Consider the following 17,639-nt stretch of genomic DNA (forward strand, 5'->3'; position numbering starts at 1 on the left):
GTGGACACTCAAGATTAGTGTCTAGAATGCAGTATCTGACCAAATATCAAATGTGGTCACAATCTCCCCTTCACAATCTAATAATTTTATCCTTGAGTCCAGGCAGAAGTTTGTGCAAAATTTGAAGAAATTCCATCTGGGTGTTCCTGAGGTATCATGTTCACATTATTGCTATCACTGGCATAGAGGCTTAAAAGGTGCAATATGTAAGTTGTTTATCAAGATCATAGCCTTTAAATCCATGTTTAATGTCTACCTAAACTAGTCAAACACTGAGACCCCTAAAGAAGTATGAAAAAAGAAGAAAAGACATTAAAAATTACTGTACTTGAACCCAGTCTAAACTACTACGTGGAAGCTATCGAAGCTTTGATAGTAATGTAAAAAGGCTCTCAGGAATAAAACAAGGTGTGAATGAAATGTCTTTATTTAAGGGAACCAAGCTGACATACAATCACATTGGCGTAAATAAGGTTACATCTATGGCATATATACAGTGGTCAACCTCAACATTAAAACCACTGACAGGTGAAGTGAATACAATTATCTGAATAGAATAAGATCATCTGTTTACAATGCAATGTAAACACTGCACACCAAATACACCCCACCTGGAGGCCCCCATCCTCAACGCACAGGACCCAAAGGAGCCAACATTCTGATGCCGATGACTACAAAATACCCCCAGAGGTCCTATGTCTCTTCCCCTGACAGTTCAGAGCTGTTTTGGCAGCACAGGTGTTTTTAATGTTACAGACTGATTGATGTATAAAGTTCTTCTATATGTGTGTATATGATTCGAGAACTGTTCAGAGCTGAAGCAAAAACATGAATCAACACAGCTGAATTTCGGTTGGATTTCTCGTCAAACACCTTTGCTTACCATGAAAAGGTTACATTAATCTATTACTTATGTCAGTTAAAGCCTCTTTCATTTATATTTCCATTATTACAATCTGGGTCTTGATGCAGTGCTTGTGCTGTGCAGGAGCCAATAAAATGTATATTTTATAATAAGCACAATAAAATGTGACGATATACAGTCAATGTATGACTAGAAAGAATTAGAATTACTTAAGTTATGCTCACTGGATAAGGAACTGTTAGAAATGAAAATGGTTACAATATCAGAAGTTGAACTCAAACCATACTGCTCGGTAAGAGGCATCCTCAACGAATCCCAGGCTTTTAAACAGCCTGTAGGAGGCCACATTGTCCTCCTCTATGAAGCAGTACACTGGGTAGCCCTCAGCGTGGAGTCTCTTGGCCATGGTGCTCACAACAGCTTTGGCATAGCCTTTCCCTCTGTACTCTGGAAGAGTGTGCAACACGCTTATGGCACAGTAATCACACACCAGAACCCAGGACACCGGCTGACCCTGGTCATCAGTGATGCAGTATGACGGGAAGTTACTGATGAATTTTTTTATGTTGTTGTAACCTTTCTCATTCCCTCCATGCTTCCAGGTCTTATTCACCAAGTCAACATGGGAAAGGTCAAGAGATGAAATTCTTGATTCAAGCTCACTGTATAGAAAAAAATATGATAACATTTCATCTACATGGAAAATAAGATTCATTTACTTTTCTCTGATGTGGATTTGAGTGAAATACACATACATATCCTCCAAGGAACAGTTTAATTATCTGACAATACCTGTCAACTGCTGATGTGAGCAGATGGCTGTTGTCTGGCAGATACATAAGATGCACCACAATTTCACATTTGCAGTTGATTTTCCTGTCAGAAGTCAGTTCTTTAAGCATGGGGGCATGGGCAATGTCCAATCCTGCAGAACAAAAATAATTCACCTTATTATTATTACTTTTATTTACAAGGGTTTACACCGGTAATGGAGAAATTTCCTATTTCCTGTTAACTGTCTATATAGTGTGGAGAAAAAAAAATGAAGTAAAATATGGCATGAAAAACTCCTGGTCAGTAACTTTGGTAGAATTAGAAACAGACTGACAGATTCAAACTTCAGGGATCAGTAACTCAAGTGCTGTAATACAAAAGGAGCAGGACCTTCTTGATTTGTGTGGTGATTTTTGTAACACTGCGCTGAATATTAGCAAAGAGACTGAATATTCCTCTTTTCTGTGTTGCACTTTGTAGACGGTCCCCGCACTCCCGTCACACACAAAGTTGCACATGGAGGTGTTATTTGTTCTCATCAAACGACGGCACCTTTTGATGCATGTTGGGTTGTAGCTGATTGTCAACATTACTGAGATCAGATTGGGGTGTTTTGTGTGTCTTTACGACATCTTGTTTGTGAGTTATTGATCCCAGAAGTTCGAATCTGTCAATCTGTTTCTAACTTTTCCAAAATTGGAAACAACATTTATTACTAAATAATTAAGTACTCTCCTCTGTGATTTTAACTCACCTCCAATCATGAAATACGTGCTCCAATCCATCTGTTCTGTCAGCATTTTCTTTAAAATCTGTTCATCTGTGCCATAGCACGTCACCTTATTTCTGAACATCAGGGCGCGTTTGTTCTATAAAACAAGCAGATAACTTAGAAGTCAATTCAATTTCAGCTCAGTTTATTTATATAGAGCCAATTCACAACAAAGCAACAATCAAGCATCACGACACTTTCCAATTAGAGCAGGTCTAGACCAAACTCTTTAATTAAATTTTGTAATACAGAGAACCCAACATTCCTCTATGAAAAAGCACTTGGCAACATTGGCAAAGAAAAAACGCCCTTTAAAAGGCAGAAACCTCGGAGCAGACTCGGCTCTAGGTGGGCGGCCATCTGCCTTGACCAGTTGGGTTGAGAGAGAGAGAGAGAGACAAAGAGAGAGGGAGAGGGCGGTGGGAGGTGAGAGAAGGAGCACACAAACAGAAATGCATAGCGTAGTAAAGAAGTAAAGAAATATTGATAATGATAATTATGAAGTATACAGAAGGTACTATGGTGATTATGATAATAGTAGTAACAATAATAATGGTAGTAGCTGTACAGAGTAGTAAGAAAATTAAAATAAATTAGGACTAAACAGTAGTAATCACAGTAGGTTACAAGCAGGACCGCAGCAGGAAGTCCAACCACAATCCATGGGAGCCTGCGAGATGAGAAAGCACAAGGACTCCGGGGAAGAAGTTGAGTTAGTAACGTGCATTAATGGGACATAAATGTGTGCAGAAGGAGAGGGATCGGAAGAGGGAGCTCAGAACATCGTGGGAGATCCCCTGGCAGTCTAAGCAAGTCTAAGCAATAGCAGCATAATTGGTGGTGCAGTGGTTAGCACTGTTGCCTCATAGCAACAGGGTCCCAGGTTCGAATCCCGGTCTGCGCCTTCTGTGTGGAGTTTGTACGTCCTCCCTGTGCCTGCGTGGGTTTTCTCCGGGTATTCTGGCTTCCTCCCACAATCCCAAAAACATGCACATTAGGTTAATTGGCTACTCTACATTGCCCCTAGGTGTGAGTGTGTGATTGTTTGTTTGAAAATTCCAGTAGAAATTCAGAGTATGGGCCAGGAGCATGATACACTGCAACAATAAAAATTGGTTGTACTGTTCTCCAGGTTGGGTGTGAAAGACTAAGAATAAGGCTTTTGAATGAATGAGAGCTGACTTTAGGCTTTGGCTTGAAAGATAGGCTTGGGTCAAAAATGGCTGCAATTCAACTTCCTTGGCTGGTTTCTTGAGGAATGTGAATTTTAATATGATCTAATATTAATTCATTTACCAGTACAGCTTTAGATTATGACGCTCAATAGTCCACATTTAATTCTTCTATTTGTTGTAGCTGTGAAGGTGTTGGTGTTAGTCCTTATTAGATTTTTATGTACAACTCCTCTTTTTGTATTTGATTTACTTACTTTAAGTGGTCGGGGGAAGACATAGTCTCTATGGGATTTTGCGTGGGTAACTGTTTTAATGGGAGCGCAGAGAGGCGTGTGGAATTGCAACTCTGCTTCCTGGTCTCAGCTCTGGGTTATTATGGTTTTGATTTAATAAGAAACTCAGTCAGACATGTATTGTGACATGTGACATGTATTACTTTTTTTTTTAACTGTATTTACTTTTATCCTTAGTCTGCAGTTTTAGATATGATTCCACGTCGCCCTCTCTGGCGCCAGGAATTCATTTAACTGACACGACAACGAAGGACGATTACCGTAGCAGCAGCAGCACAGCAGGTCATGTGTTACATAAAAAAATCGATTAATCTACAACCACCCCAGATCACCGTTCACTCACCTGGGGGTCTGGTCGGCAGATGATGACCTTAAAATCAGGCCACGTGTCAACAATTACCTCCAGTGTACTTGGCTTGCCCCTGTTAATACCATGTAGGAAACCGTAGACCTAACAGGAGAAAAGACGCAGAGCTACAATGTCCCAACAGTAAACAGACACTGCGATCCGATGCTGGCATATTGAGGAATGTATTATAAAAGGGTAGATGTATACCTTATAACTGGCCGGTAAGTGTTTAAGCAGAACCTTTTCAGCGGTCTGTATCTCGTCGTTCTTTAGGATCTTCATGTTTGTGTGGCGAAGCTTCCTTTAATGCGGTTCGCTCTCGCTCTGGTTGAACTTATCTCAAAGTTCCGAAAGTTCAGCCTTCATAGATCATGAACACTCTGTTTAATCATTTAGCTACTGTACCAACCGAATGAGGCAAACGGATTTATATTCAGACATTTCGATATTTCCGGTTTTAATTTTAAAAGTAAAAGCATTATGTTGTGCCGCGTCAATAGATGGATCCGTTTGTAAATATCAAAATAAATTCCGTGTGCACATTCAGAAAATGTTGTAAGACTTGGGGAAATTTGATGGTGTATTTTTTGTTAGACTTCCGACGGAAATTTATACAAAAAACAAACAATGACGACGGGAAGAATGACTACTGAATGAAACCCAGAAGAGGAAACTCGTATTAAGTCAAACGAAGTATAAAAAAACGATAAATAAATGGAAAAAACAACGTATTGTTACTATTATTGTTCATGAAAATGTGGTTCACATACATACAAACTTTTCTCCACTATTTTTGACACAGATCTGCACAGCAAAAGTCTAAATGCATTCAACACAAGGACACATTCAATTAAGTTTACATTCCACTTTAATTCTAATTTCATTTAAAAACATTGTGCAGTTAAAAGGCTAATCAACAATTCAGTATATAATTATTTTCTTGTTTTAGTGTGCAGTAAAAAGTTGCTCCTCTAAAAGTGCATTCACTACTATGCTGCTGTTATTCTGACATCTTAAACCCCCTGACTTACAAAGGTTATTCAGTCCAGCATACGCTTAAGTAACATAGATATAGAAAAAGAAAATTTGAATACTGTAATATTGTTGTTCATCTACAGGTAATTGCATATTACTCTGTGTGAAGGTTAATCTGTAGGCAATGCAAACGCTGAAGGTTTCCCACGTAGCTCTCTTTCTAGCATTTCTCATTCATCAGATTGATCTCATTCAACCATGGGCGGCTCCACACTGTGAATGTGCACAGGTAAGGCTGAAAAAGAAAAAGTTCAGAAAACACATTATATAAATATACATACATATCATCAATGAAACAGTAGATAGCATTGAATCTTTAATACGGTGTCATAGTAAAAGATTTACATAATATTTATTGACTTTATTTAACAATCTCCATGGTCAATAATCATGACCATATCAGGATCATATTTCATTGAAGTAGGGAAATATTTTCCTCAATGATGAACCATTTGTTAAACCCAGCAATCTGATAAAAAATTATTATGGTTTAACATTTTGGTTTTCATTATTCTCATCACATAAATGGATATGATTTATCAGACGCTTTGTATGATCATGTAAGATGATTTTATTTGGTATGGTGTTTTATTTGCTAGCACAGATTGCTAGCTAATTCCTCTTGCCTCACTCTACTCTGTGTAACAGCAACAAACAAAGACTGATGGTTCAAAGAGGGGAAGTGTACAATTTCACAATCTGAGTTTGTAGTCTACCGTATGAAAAAGCAAAAATGAAAGGCCAAAATTTTCCCCACACAGAAGCTGAGGCTGCAGTCCCATAACAAAGTCATTACCCGAGCCTGTTCTGGGTCTTGGTGGATCGCACACACTTCCTCTGCACTGCCCTTTCTGCAGGGGGTCTTAGCCATCTTCACAGTTATGACGTACTTCATGCCAGCAACCACCTATAAGGAGAAGTGGGTCATGTCATGGAAATACAGATCATCAGCTGATTCCAGAGCCACATACAATTATTAGCCTATATACCACTGAAGTTCTCAACAACATACAGGCGATCTGGTGATCAGATACATGTTATAGCCCTAGATTACTACAAATGTGACAAAAAGTGCTTCCTCTTTATTGCTGTGTTGACTAGAGAACAGGTTTCCAACTCATTTATTTATGTGAAAACCCCTGGGCTGACCTGCAGATGTCTCAGCATATTAGTGAGACGCAAATTGCATCATTGCTAAAGCCTGACCAGACAGGAGCTGATTGGATTATCGTGTTTGTAATCCAAAGAGCCTGTTTTTTTTTTACTGCGTATCTCTACTGACGTTAGGATCCACGCACAAGTTAGATAAAAAAGGTTAAATCACTGCATATGCTTACGGGAAGGTTTATTTTACTGAGGTTATTTTATGAGAACAAAACAAACCTGTAAAGAGTGCAGGCGTTGAGGCCTTCTCTAACTCCTAAACGTTCATGGCTGATAAAAAACATCATGATCCACATAGACTGGAATATCTTGATTTCGCTAGCTAGGTGTTTTTTTTCCGAAATAAAGTCTGTAGACATCAAAAAGTCCACATCAAACGTTATTAACGTTAACGTTACTAACCTGTCTCTGGACCTTCACCACTTCGGCCACTTGGCTGAGGTACAGATCGTTGGTGCGCCTGTTGTGTTGGACGACGGCGAAATTCAGGGCATTTCGAGCCCCTTCGTCGTTTACATCTACATCTTGGAAGCCCCCAGTCAAACCACCTAACCCGACGGCGAAAACCGCTGCGAGAAGAGGAAAGGCAATCTTCCACACCATGTTTCTGGAGATGCGTATTCAACCAACTCCCTGCAAAACAACAACCAGGCGTTTCCTCCCTGTTATATAAACAACGACGTCACAGGTGCTTTGTGTGCCGAGAGCGGCACATTCCGCAGCCAATCACAAACCTCTGCGAGACAAACCCGACTGTCTGATTTCCGCGCAGTCGCGAACGTGATCGTTTTGTGCGCTGTTGAATCCCGCAGCTGGCTCTTCCGTCTGTAGAAATTCTACCAATCTCTCAAAGCACACTTTGAGGGAAGCAAACAAGGTGCGTTGTGACTGGATTTGGTGTGGTTTTATACAACGTATATATACATATTATAAAACTTATACAACAAGCGGCGTGCGGAAACATTAAACATATTTTACCTCTGTCCTAGTGCAGACTTTTATCAACCGCGCAATCACCGTTGGCCTTCGGCTTTGGAATTGCACAATGCAACGACTACAAGTTTTAAAGTAAGTAGATATTTGACACTAATATTTTGTCACTTTGTTTGTAACTTTATAGAGTTATAAATATTAGTGATGATGTTATTTACTCCAAATGAAGTTTTCTCACATTTTCCCACACTTCGCAGGGACATGGTCATTGGTTTGGATCCTGTCCAAAAGCAGCTTGCAGTAGGTTCAGCTGTGGTAGCAGGGGCTCTACTGACATACCTGGTGTTCAAAAGAAGACAAGTGAAAAGTATTCCTCTTGGTAAAGGCTGGTGGGGAGCAGGACAGAAGCCACTGTCAGAGGATGAAAAAATCTATCCCTTCAAAGTGCAAACTTCAGATGAAGAGATTCAGGTCCTTTTGAGCGGTTAATTAAACCTTTCAAGTCTCTCATCACCAATGGGAAAGTAGTATACAAGTGTCAGGAATAAGGCAGTAACCTGTTTATGTTCAACAGGACCTTCATGAGCGCCTTGACAGATTCCGCTACAATGATCCTTTAGAAGATAGCGGCTTCCATTACGGCTTCAATTCCAGTTCTCTGAGGGAAGTGGTTTCCTACTGGAGAAACGAGTTTGATTGGAAAAAGCAGGTGGCAGAGCTCAACAAGTATCCACACTTCAAAACTAAAATAGAAGGTACACAGACCCCAGCTGGATTAATGGGGTTTATTTTGCTTTAGAGTAATCCTTGATAATGTGGGTCTTTGGCTACTAGTTCTTCTTTTCACCAATGCGTTTGCTTTACTGCAGGACTGGATGTGCACTTCATCCATGTGCGGCCACCACACCGTGAGAATCAGAGGGTTCTGCCCCTTATGCTCGTTCACGGCTGGCCTGGCTCTTTCTACGAGTTCTACAAGATTCTGCCACTTCTCACAGAGAACCAGGATGGTCTTGCATTTGAGGTCATCTGCCCATCCATCCCTGGCTACGGTTTCTCAGACGCCCCTCGTAAACAAGGTAAATAAATTCAGAATTAATGTATGTATTTCATCTTTAGTCACAGATGTGTGCAGATGTGCTTCTTGTATATTTTCAGGATTTGACAGTCTCGCTGCTGCAAGAATTTTCCTGACACTGATGGAGCGTTTAGGGTTCTCCCAGTTCTATCTGCAGGGGGGAGACTGGGGCTCCCTCATCACCACAAACATGGCACAGATGAAGCCTTGGTAAGACAACAGAACAGGCTCTTATTGCCACAACTTATCACTGCAGTGGAATTTCCAGCATCCACTTGCTTTCTAAAAGGAAACATTGTAAGTTGTGAAACAGTGCTTGCAGTGTGCAAAGTGCTCAAATGACCATAAAACAACTGACACTGCAAATTCCTAGAGACTGGAAACCCCTCCTCAGCAAAAAAAACATGAATTTATAAATTGAATATACAATATAAATTAAAATGTCTTAAAACCTATAATCTTGGGGAATAATTACCTTTTTTTGGAATCTATTTCAATCTTTTCCAGGTGCGTGAAAGGACTGCACTTGAACATGTTTATGATAAGAAGGGGGTTCAAAGTTTTGCTGTCCATCGTGATTGGTCGTTATCTGCCCTTCCTAGTGGGCCTCAGTCGGGAAGATGTTCGCCGGTTGTTCCCTTTCGTTGAGAAGAATGTCTGGGAAATCCTGGAGGAATCAGGCTACTTACACATCCAAGCCACTAAACCAGACACTGCAGGTGGGGACATACACAACCAGGAAACAGATTCGGGTGATCATACCGACACTTTTGACTAGCCAAAGATGAACTCACTGTGTGCAAAGAACTCAAGAGGGACAAGCTGGGACAAGCTAACTGGGACAAACTAATTGTTCTAAGTATTTTGCAATCTCAGTTCAGATTGAGTCAGTGTATTTGTGTGTACAGGGTGTGGAGTGAATGACTCTCCTGTGGGCTTGGCAGCCTACATTCTGGAGAAGTTCTCCACCTGGACTGAAAAGAAGAACAGAGATCTGGTGAATGGTGGACTGGAGAGGTAAAAGAGGGACTTCTTATTTCCCTTTTTAATATTTTCAACAACTATACAGAGATACATCCAACAAGTAATTGTTTCTGGATGTTAACAATTATTAAATGGCTGCATCCGTACAGGAAATTCAGCCTTGATGACCTCTTGACAAATGTCATGATCTACTGGACCACAGGCTCCATAGTCTCCTCCATGCGCTTTTACAAGGAGAACTTGAAGAATAATCTTGACAACAGAGTAGATGCAAAGTATGTGGCCAAATACACTTACTATCAATACTGTATCTTTTATTTTGCTAATCTGAAAACTTTACTATCCTATCATGCTGTAACTGATCATGTTTCGTGTTTTGTTTTAGGATAGGCATATTTGTGCCCACCGGACTCGCCGCCTTCCCTGAGGAGCTGATGCATTGCCCCAGGTCATGGGCAGAAACTAAGTATAAAAACATCTACTCCTACACCTTTATGCCTCGAGGTGGTCACTTTGCTGCCTTTGAGGAGCCCCAGCTGCTAGCCAACAATCTTATCCAGTTTATCAGAGAAGTGGAGAAATTCTGAACCCATTGATTCACCCTCACACCAATGTAATCATGGTACAGCTGTTCTTTATTACTGCAGTCGTGTCTGCAGCACTGTCAAAATCATGTCCAGATTTTAAAAAAAAGTAAACATATACACAGATCATACTCAATCCATTGTTTTCAAGAGCTTGACTAAAGAATGCAATATAATGCCTTAAACCGTTCAAGTCATTCCAATTAAAAATATATTGCACAAATATTCCATGTGATGTTCTGTGTTTAATGTCCTTAGGAATTAGTGATATTTCATGTAAAACCATCCTCATAAATATAAACATTAATACACAACATTCTCAATGCCAAAAAAACTAGAGAACTCATTCTCTCAGTATTAAACAAGAATATATATGAAAAAAAAACAATAACAGCCTGCTGATGTCAACAAGCACACTATTATTTTAATTATTATACTTTTAATGAACAGTACAAAAAAAATTAAATTCATAATTCATTAAAATTCACTTAAACCACCATTAAAATTCCATTTGAATATACATGCTCCAGAATGAGAGCTCCAATCTTCATTCTATGCACTCCTAGACTGTTTGGGTCACTTACCAAAGCCCTTGATAGTCATGGGTGCCTGAAACCACACATAATCCTGCCAGTCTGAACCCTCTGCCTTTAGTTCCTTACAGGTACTGGGATCAGTGGACAGAGCAATAATCTGGTTCTTTATACGGGTTGGCACTTTGAATTGTAGTTTAGGGCGGAACCAACCTACACCGCAATCCCTGTGAGCCAGCACCAAGACTGTGGTGGGCATTAAACGAACAGGTCTGGTGTCAGACAAAAGGTCAGCTACGAAAAGAGTGCGGAAGAGTTGCCTTAAGCAGGAGGATACTCGTAGACATTGATCTCCACCAGCTACTTCCAGAGCCTCCATGTTGATCTCATACAGCTCTTTGGGAAGGATGAGGGAGCCACCCATTAGCAGCAGCACACGTGGCACCCTGCTAAGGGAAAACAACACCTCCAGCTGCTGCAGCACCTCCTCTAGCTCCTGAAGGGTCTGTTGACACTTGCGCCAATCCATGTCTGCAGACTGCATTGGTCTCCGACCCACTATGTCTTTATCCTAAAAACCAGACACTTTCAGTTAATCTCAAATCTACAACATTTCTTCATTTATGAACATGTGATGTGCAGTATGACAATCCGTTCACCTGCACTGAGGCTTGCTGTTTCTTCTGGGAGTATACCAGCTGGTCATATGTCATGGGTAGTTGCTGCCTCTGATAGAGAATGCACTTGAGAATCTCGCTGACAAAGCGGCAGCAGCCTTCTTGAGTTACTGTGCCAGGGAAGACCACACTCACATAGCCTTCCTCCTGTGCTCTTCTCTTCACCTCAGCATCACCGTCCTCTGTGTTACTGTGATGCTTACTGGCAGTCACATTGGAATCTTGCAAACTTGACTGACCAGAAGTGCCCTCTTCTTGGGTGTTATCTGTCCAAATGATGACCAGCATAATGTCATTAGGGTGAGCAATGGAACCATCTCGCTCAGTTTTAGCTAGTTAAATGTTGATGAAATCTAGCAAGGCCAGTGTTCTAATAAAGGCACTGTGCCCAATAGTAAGCAATGAGTACAAAATGACATTTTCAAATGTCTTGTTTTGAGGAAGCAACAGTCCAAAACCCAAAGACATTTAATTAACCATGATAAAAAAACACGGTGGAAAAAAGACAGCGGTTGGAGCTTTATCTTCTGCTATATCTATTTAAAACCAGTAACGATTCTTCATTAATAACAGATTATTAATCAGTCAGTTGAATAATTTCAACTCTAATGCTGTTAGATACATGTAGTGGGTTAAAAAGTTCAGTATTAACCTTTGACATGGAGGGGAAAAGAAAGTATGATGCTGCATAAAATGGAAGTACTCAGAGTACCTCAAAACAGTACAAGTAACGTTACGGTACTTCCCTAATTGTAGTTAATTACTTTCTACAACTGCTACCTCAAAATAACATGACTGCATTAGCTATACAGCATTTTATGATAAATACAATGTCAGCTTGTGATCTGTAAATAATGTAAATGTAATAAATGTAGTTACATTACTTAAGAGAGCAAAAGGGGGCCATAACAACAACCTCGGCACTTTCTTCCCCTCTGTGAAAATGAAAATGTTGCGTTTTCACACAACTGACATTTCGTCAATTTCATACTGAAATTTGGTGTTGGATCTCATAAACGTGCTCCTCCCTGATATAACATGGATACCCCCATCGCCAGTTACATACCTGCTGAGGACATAGCGGTGTTTTCCTTGTCTTCAGCGTTGACTAAAATATGATGTTTTGAATTTAGACGATGCTCAGGTGAGGCACCTTCCAATTCAACTCCATTTTTCGCTTTTACACACGTGTTTATGGCCTTTGGTGAGAGTTGTTGGCCGATTTCCGCAAAACGTCGGCATGAATTTGAATCGTCGGGAACACTTTGTAATGTTACAATTTTACATGTCACTTTCGGTTCCTCCAGTGTGCTAATGTCTTTATCCGACGAAAACAAAAGGCACCTCCGTGTTTCATTGCGTCTGTTAACAACAGACTTGTTTTCCACTTCTTCTGAGCATAATGTTGGTTTAAATATATTCGGGTCTTCCGCCATAGTTTTGAATATCTTCACCGGTTTTCCCCGCAGTGCATCATGGGAAACGTGTAACGATGGCGATGCCGCGTTCACGTACATGGGGAAAAATTCGCAAACAAATTTCTCTGAAAATTTTGTTTGTCCGCTTACACATTTTTTTAGAATTGAAATTGAAATTAAAATTAAAATTGTTTTCCTGCATGAAATCGGTTTGACCACGACTGTCCCCTTTCCTTTCACAAAACAATATAAAACATAGTATTAATTTAAAAAAAAAATGGCCGGGGCACTGTTTATCGATTCGTAGCCTGTACATCGCAGTGGCCAGTTTGTGTAGTGCATGGAGAAAAGGAAAACTGGCATCAGGTGTGATAATTAGGTGCAATACACGCTGCACGGTTGTCTTTTCAAATAAAGAAAAACAGGCCCGTCGAGGTGGCTGACTTTTGTTAATAATGGCTTCAGTACGAGTTGCGGTTCGAGTCCGTCCATTGAACAAAAGGTCGGTAGGAATGATTGCTTTGCATTTTCTCCAAGCTTTCTAAAAATGAAAAGACAAACACTTACGCTAACTTTTCCACAGAGAAAAGCACTTGTCGTCCAAGGTGATCGTTTTTATGAAGGGAAACACTACATCTATTCGCAAGGTATTTGAACACAACACAAAAATAGTCTATTCTGCATTCAGTGATGTTTTAGTAAGCGTGGGCTCTGCATTTGAAACTTAAGCCTTCACCTGTTCGAGGAGATGAGCTCAAGGACAATGGAAAGATCTTTTCATTTGACTTCTCATATGATTCAACTGACAGAGGCAGACCCACGTTCGCATCCCAGGAGAAGGTAAATGTGCTCCTCTGTTTAGCAGTTTCAACCTTTCGCACAAGTATTTTGTGTTTTATCTGTCAATGTCTTTTTTAAAAACCTGGCTTTAACAAACAACCTTTTTTTCTGCTGGTTTAGATTTTTCATGACTTGGGGTCTGATGTCCTGAAAGCTGCATTTGAGGGTTTCAATGCCTGTGTGTTTGCCTATGGACAAACAGGCTCAGGGAAATCTTACACCATGATGGGCCACACGGTAAGGCCTTCCCTTCCCTTAAATTTATCTTGAGAGGTAGTTACTTCATATCCTATTCAGCTTGCATACATGCACGCCCTGTAAATTAGCCCCTCAGTCATCAGGGTCACCCAGAAAATCGCAATATTCGCAATCACACTGTGCAACTTACATTGCGGAATACTGTAGAGCTAAACCAACATTCACATAGAAATTACTCCTCACCAAATTAGAAACTGACTGATGGTAGCCTCACCAGACATCCCTCTCTTTCTCTCCATTTATCTCCATGTTTCTCCCCACTAATCAGAAAATGTGATGAGGGCAGCAACCCACAGCTTTTCTCTCCTCACCTTGCACAGCATTGGAAATTTCACATTACCAGTGAGATTTCTGCTTGTCTACCAGGAGACTTGTGCAAGGTCATCAGGAGAACTGCTGTCAACATCCCAGATAATTATATATGGCTCTTAATGCTTACTATCTGTTACTTTGTAATTAAAACAAGAGGGCATGCAGCTCGGAGTGGAATTGCTTTTATGCTTCAGTAACTCCATATCAGATGAGCTCTTGTTTGTGTTGTTCAGCAGTCTTTGCATGTGCTGAGCTGTGGTCACAGCATAGTATAGACACCCAAATTAAAGGAACATAATAGGAACAAAATGAAATTGTCATTTAATAGTGCATCATGAGTAACCGAATCATTTTGTAAGAAGAGCTCTAAATGCATCATTTTCTTCTCTTAATGTGTCAGGATGATAAAGGTTTAATCCCACGGATCTGTGAGGGCTTGTTCTGTGAGATATCTCGAAGAAGCATGAGTGATTCGGCGTCATTCAGTACACAGGTCAGGTAAGGGACCATCACGCATATAGCAATGCTTCTTATCTTAATGTGTTGGTGCAAGACTGTTTAAATTCTTCACTTTCAACCAGTCGTTAAGCTTTCATACAAGAATTCAGGATGGTATTTTGTTCTTGAAAATATAAACTTGCAACAAGGGGTGTAGGACTGGATATATTTTATGATATTAAGCCTATAGAGCTGGTAGTCACAGAAATGCTCCTGCTTTTTTATCTAATACAAAGTAAAAAACATCATAATCCTACACTAAAATAGACTAAACCAGTAATTGTAATGCTCTAGGACAAAAGCAATGGCTACCACTACAAACCTTTTAGTGCTATTACAGCCATTTTACTCATCATAATGTATTAAAAGGTGTTAAAAACTATTACATTATATAAAATAGTGCATGGAGGTAAGGGCCATGAAGGGCCATCTACGCATGAGGTCTCAGTTTATCTCTTATACATGCGATGCTATTATGAATATTTTTTTCAAAAAATTGCACAGAGAACTAAAGTACATCTAATGAGTGCACGCAAAAGCATTGTGTCCTCAAAAGGACTGCACATAGAGAAAAAATCAAGTGTACCTGCTTCCTGCTGACAGTGACTCAGGCCTCCAGTCAGAATAAAGAGCAACAAAACAAGTCAAAGATAATGCCTTTTACAGTTAATGAGTAGGCTCTTTGTGTGTGTGTTTTGCACCCAAGGGCCACTTTATCTTGAAGTGAGGTTAAAATAGATTATTAGATTGGTATTTACCTGTTCATATTCGGGTTTGCATACAATGACCTTGAACTCTGGCCATCTGTCCACTAATACCTTTACAGGGTCTGATCTGACACGATCTGATCTGTTTATTAAGACCAAACAACCGTAAACCTTAAAAAATGAAAAAAATAAAAATAAAAATAGTTTAATCAGTTATTAAGACAGCGACTGTTTACAGGTGTTGTCAAGCAAGCAAAAGAAAGTCGAATAATAGTCTAATATTAGTCATTTGTGGATTTGCAATAGGCTTTCATCGCCCACTGGTTACAGACACACCTGCAGTGACTGAGGTAAATATCTTTTCAGCTGGATCTCAGCATTTTTCAGCTGCTCCCCGCTCAGTTCCATGGTAATTTTTGCCAAGATTTTTCCACTATGGAAGGAGCTGCACGGAACTCATGGAGGCCAGTACATGTCCTGAGAGAAAACGCTTCCGGTGATAGGATCCGCCTCCGAGGACAGGCTGCGGCAGCTGCAGCTGTTTGGCACAGCTGCTACCGGCGGTTGGCGGTGTTTTGGTCAGCTGGTGACTTGTCGCTGTTTTTGTATCATTTACAGTACATCACATCAAGACATCATTTTTTGGTATTTAATGTCTTTAGCTCATAATAGAACTAGAATAGAGCTAGAGTGATCGCCTCGGTTGGATACCTCCACCACAGTCAAGTTGCAGTTTGCATCCATATCCGCCCAGACTAATGTCGTGTCCGCAGTGACTGATAAAGAATTTAGTCATACACTCCAAGGACAACCATCTGAAGCTGGACTTTATCAAAACCAATAAGTCTGCAGTGGGCTGTAAGACTTCAATTACGGAGATCGCTGCAGAGAAGCTACAAATTCTAAAACGGGGATGCTTCATGTTAAACAGTTCAACAGAACAGTTCAACTCAGCAGCACAGAAGATCTATGCAACCAGTTTCAAGGTGGACACTCAAGATTAGTGTCTAGAATGCAGTATCTGACCAAATATCAAATGTGGTCACAATCTCCCCTTCACAATCTAATAATTTTATCCTTGAGTCCAGGCAGAAGTTTGTGCAAAATTTGAAGAAATTCCATCTGGGTGTTCCTGAGGTATCATGTTCACATTATTGCTATCACTGGCATAGAGGCTTAAAAGGTGCAATATGTAAGTTGTTTATCAAGATCATAGCCTTTAAATCCATGTTTAATGTTTACCTAAACTAGTCAAACACTGAGACCCCTAAAGAAGTATGAAAAAAGAAGAAAAGACATTAAAAATTACTGTACTTGAACCCAGTCTAAACTACTACGTGGAAGCTATCGAAGCTTTGATAGTAATGTAAAAAGGCTCTCAGGAATAAAACAAGGTGTGAATGAAATGTCTTTATTTAAGGGAACCAAGCTGACATACAATCACATTGGCGTAAATAAGGTTACATCTATGGCATATATACAGTGGTCAACCTCAACATTAAAACCACTGACAGGTGAAGTGAATACAATTATCTGAATAGAATAAGATCATCTGTTTACAATGCAATGTAAACACTGCACACCAAATACACCCCACCTGGAGGCCCCCATCCTCAACGCACAGGACCCAAAGGAGCCAACATTCTGATGCCGATGACTACAAAATACCCCCAGAGGTCCTATGTCTCTTCCCCTGACAGTTCAGAGCTGTTTTGGCAGCACAGGTGTTTTTAATGTTACAGACTGATTGATGTATAAAGATCCAAAGAGCCTGTTTTATTTTACTGCGTATCTCTACTGACGTTAGGATCCACGCACAAGTTAGATAAAAAAGGTTAAATCACTGCATATGCTTACGGGAAGGTTTATTTTACTGAGGTTATTTTATGAGAACAAAACAAACCTGTAAAGAGTGCAGGCGTTGAGGCCTTCTGTAACTCCTAAACGTTCATGGCTGATAAAAAACATCAGGATCCACATAGACTGGAATATCTTGATTTCGCTAGCTAGGTGTTTTATAAAGTCTGTAGACATCAAAAAGTCCACATCAAACGTTATTAACGTTAACGTTACTAACCTGTCTCTGGACCTTCACCACTTCGGCCACTTGGCTGAGGTACAGATCGTTGGTGCGCCTGTTGTGTTGGACGACGGCGAAATTCAGGGCATTTCGAGCCCCTTCGTCGTTTACATCTACATCTTGGAAGCCCCCAGTCAAACCACCTAACCCGACGGCGAAAACCGCTGCGAGAAGAGGAAAGGCAATCTTCCACACCATGTTTCTGGAGATGCGTAATCAACCAACTCCCTGCAAAACAACAACCAGGCGTTTCCTCCCTGTTATATAAACAACGACGTCACAGCTGTTTTGTGTGCCGAGAGCGGCACAT

General features: G+C 40.3%; 5 protein-coding genes across 8 annotated transcripts; 2 read left to right on the forward strand and 3 right to left on the reverse strand.

The window, feature by feature from the left end:
* Positions 1-409: 409 nt before the first annotated feature.
* si:dkey-76k16.5 (uncharacterized protein LOC566887 homolog) lies at positions 410-4,926 on the reverse strand. Of its 2 annotated transcripts, XR_006844579.1 has the most exons (6): positions 4,436-4,926; positions 4,223-4,330; positions 2,394-2,508; positions 1,658-1,790; positions 1,009-1,527; positions 410-977 (listed from the first exon to the last, which is right to left on the reverse strand). XR_006844579.1 is itself a non-coding variant. In XM_046402695.1 (5 exons), the coding sequence occupies exons 1-5, from the start codon at positions 4,508-4,510 to the stop codon at positions 1,128-1,130; spliced, it is 831 nt and encodes a 276-aa protein (XP_046258651.1). In that variant the 5' UTR covers positions 4,511-4,926; the 3' UTR covers positions 410-1,127. The 2 variants fall into 2 exon arrangements, 1 of the variants encoding a protein (XP_046258651.1); XM_046402695.1 differs by having other exon boundaries at positions 410-1,527.
* A 152-nt stretch (positions 4,927-5,078) lies between these two features.
* cst3 (cystatin C (amyloid angiopathy and cerebral hemorrhage)) lies at positions 5,079-7,071 on the reverse strand. Its single transcript, XM_046402697.1, has 3 exons — positions 6,830-7,071; positions 6,060-6,170; positions 5,079-5,498 (listed from the first exon to the last, which is right to left on the reverse strand). The coding sequence occupies exons 1-3, from the start codon at positions 7,028-7,030 to the stop codon at positions 5,424-5,426; spliced, it is 387 nt and encodes a 128-aa protein (XP_046258653.1). The 5' UTR covers positions 7,031-7,071; the 3' UTR covers positions 5,079-5,423.
* Positions 7,072-7,223: 152 nt separating this feature from the next.
* Positions 7,224-10,231, forward strand: LOC124066349 (epoxide hydrolase 1-like). Of its 2 annotated transcripts, none has more exons than XM_046402681.1 (10): positions 7,224-7,304; positions 7,422-7,495; positions 7,618-7,831; positions 7,935-8,115; positions 8,230-8,439; positions 8,519-8,648; positions 8,946-9,157; positions 9,347-9,455; positions 9,572-9,697; positions 9,808-10,231. In XM_046402681.1, exons 2-10 carry the CDS (start codon positions 7,473-7,475, stop codon positions 10,007-10,009), a joined length of 1,407 nt encoding a protein of 468 aa, XP_046258637.1. In that variant the 5' UTR covers positions 7,224-7,304; positions 7,422-7,472; the 3' UTR covers positions 10,010-10,231. The 2 variants fall into 2 exon arrangements, with proteins under 2 accessions (XP_046258637.1, XP_046258638.1); XM_046402682.1 differs by having other exon boundaries at positions 7,240-7,304; positions 7,417-7,495.
* On the reverse strand, positions 10,040-12,978 carry LOC124066351 (MAD2L1-binding protein-like). 2 transcript variants are annotated; one of them, XM_046402686.1, is made up of 4 exons: positions 12,283-12,978; positions 11,352-11,482; positions 11,199-11,267; positions 10,040-11,110 (listed from the first exon to the last, which is right to left on the reverse strand). In XM_046402686.1, the coding sequence occupies exons 1-4, from the start codon at positions 12,731-12,733 to the stop codon at positions 10,583-10,585; spliced, it is 1,179 nt and encodes a 392-aa protein (XP_046258642.1). In that variant the 5' UTR covers positions 12,734-12,978; the 3' UTR covers positions 10,040-10,582. The 2 variants fall into 2 exon arrangements, with proteins under 2 accessions (XP_046258642.1, XP_046258641.1); XM_046402685.1 differs by having other exon boundaries at positions 11,199-11,482.
* An 88-nt stretch (positions 12,979-13,066) lies between these two features.
* On the forward strand, positions 13,067-14,566 carry LOC124066356 (kinesin-like protein KIF16B). The gene is made up of 5 exons (XM_046402696.1): positions 13,067-13,136; positions 13,218-13,281; positions 13,364-13,474; positions 13,595-13,711; positions 14,445-14,566. Exons 1-5 carry the CDS (start codon positions 13,090-13,092, stop codon positions 14,544-14,546), a joined length of 441 nt encoding a protein of 146 aa, XP_046258652.1. The 5' UTR covers positions 13,067-13,089; the 3' UTR covers positions 14,547-14,566.
* Positions 14,567-17,639: the final 3,073 nt, after the last annotated feature.

This window comes from Scatophagus argus, chromosome 10 (assembly GCF_020382885.2).
Source record: "Scatophagus argus isolate fScaArg1 chromosome 10, fScaArg1.pri, whole genome shotgun sequence".
NCBI classification, from domain to species: domain Eukaryota; kingdom Metazoa; phylum Chordata; class Actinopteri; family Scatophagidae; genus Scatophagus; species Scatophagus argus.

Bases quoted from the DNA above. Each gene is read 5' to 3' on its own strand.
- si:dkey-76k16.5 (XM_046402695.1), bottom strand. From the start codon at position 4,510: ATGAAGATCCTAAAGAACGACGAGATACAGACCGCTGAAAAGGTTCTG. The intron at 2,509-4,222 runs GTGAGTGAACGG...CTTGTTTTATAG, and splicing joins TCTGCCGACCAGACCCCCAG to AACAAACGCGCCCTGATGTT. The intron at 1,791-2,393 runs GTGAGTTAAAAT...TTTGTTCTGCAG, and splicing joins CACGTATTTCATGATTGGAG to GATTGGACATTGCCCATGCC.
- cst3 (XM_046402697.1), bottom strand. From the start codon at position 7,030: ATGGTGTGGAAGATTGCCTTTCCTCTTCTCGCAGCGGTTTTCGCCGTC. The intron at 6,171-6,829 runs GTTAGTAACGTT...TTCTCCTTATAG, and splicing joins TGGTGAAGGTCCAGAGACAG to GTGGTTGCTGGCATGAAGTA. The intron at 5,499-6,059 runs GTAATGACTTTG...TTTCTTTTTCAG, and splicing joins AAGACCCAGAACAGGCTCGG to CCTTACCTGTGCACATTCAC.
- LOC124066349 (XM_046402681.1), top strand. From the start codon at position 7,473: ATGCAACGACTACAAGTTTTAAA. The intron at 7,496-7,617 runs GTAAGTAGATAT...CACACTTCGCAG, and splicing joins CAACGACTACAAGTTTTAAA to GGACATGGTCATTGGTTTGG. The intron at 9,456-9,571 runs GTAAAAGAGGGA...GCATCCGTACAG, and splicing joins GTGAATGGTGGACTGGAGAG to GAAATTCAGCCTTGATGACC.
- LOC124066351 (XM_046402685.1), bottom strand. From the start codon at position 12,733: ATGTACGTGAACGCGGCATCGCCATCGTTACACGTTTCCCATGATGCA. The intron at 11,483-12,282 runs GTATGTAACTGG...TCATTTGGACAG, and splicing joins CACCGCTATGTCCTCAGCAG to ATAACACCCAAGAAGAGGGC. The intron at 11,111-11,198 runs GTGAACGGATTG...TCTGGTTTTTAG, and splicing joins AACAGCAAGCCTCAGTGCAG to GATAAAGACATAGTGGGTCG.
- LOC124066356 (XM_046402696.1), top strand. From the start codon at position 13,090: ATGGCTTCAGTACGAGTTGCGGTTCGAGTCCGTCCATTGAACAAAAG. The intron at 13,282-13,363 runs GTATTTGAACAC...TTGAAACTTAAG, and splicing joins ACACTACATCTATTCGCAAG to CCTTCACCTGTTCGAGGAGA. The intron at 13,712-14,444 runs GTAAGGCCTTCC...TTAATGTGTCAG, and splicing joins ACACCATGATGGGCCACACG to GATGATAAAGGTTTAATCCC.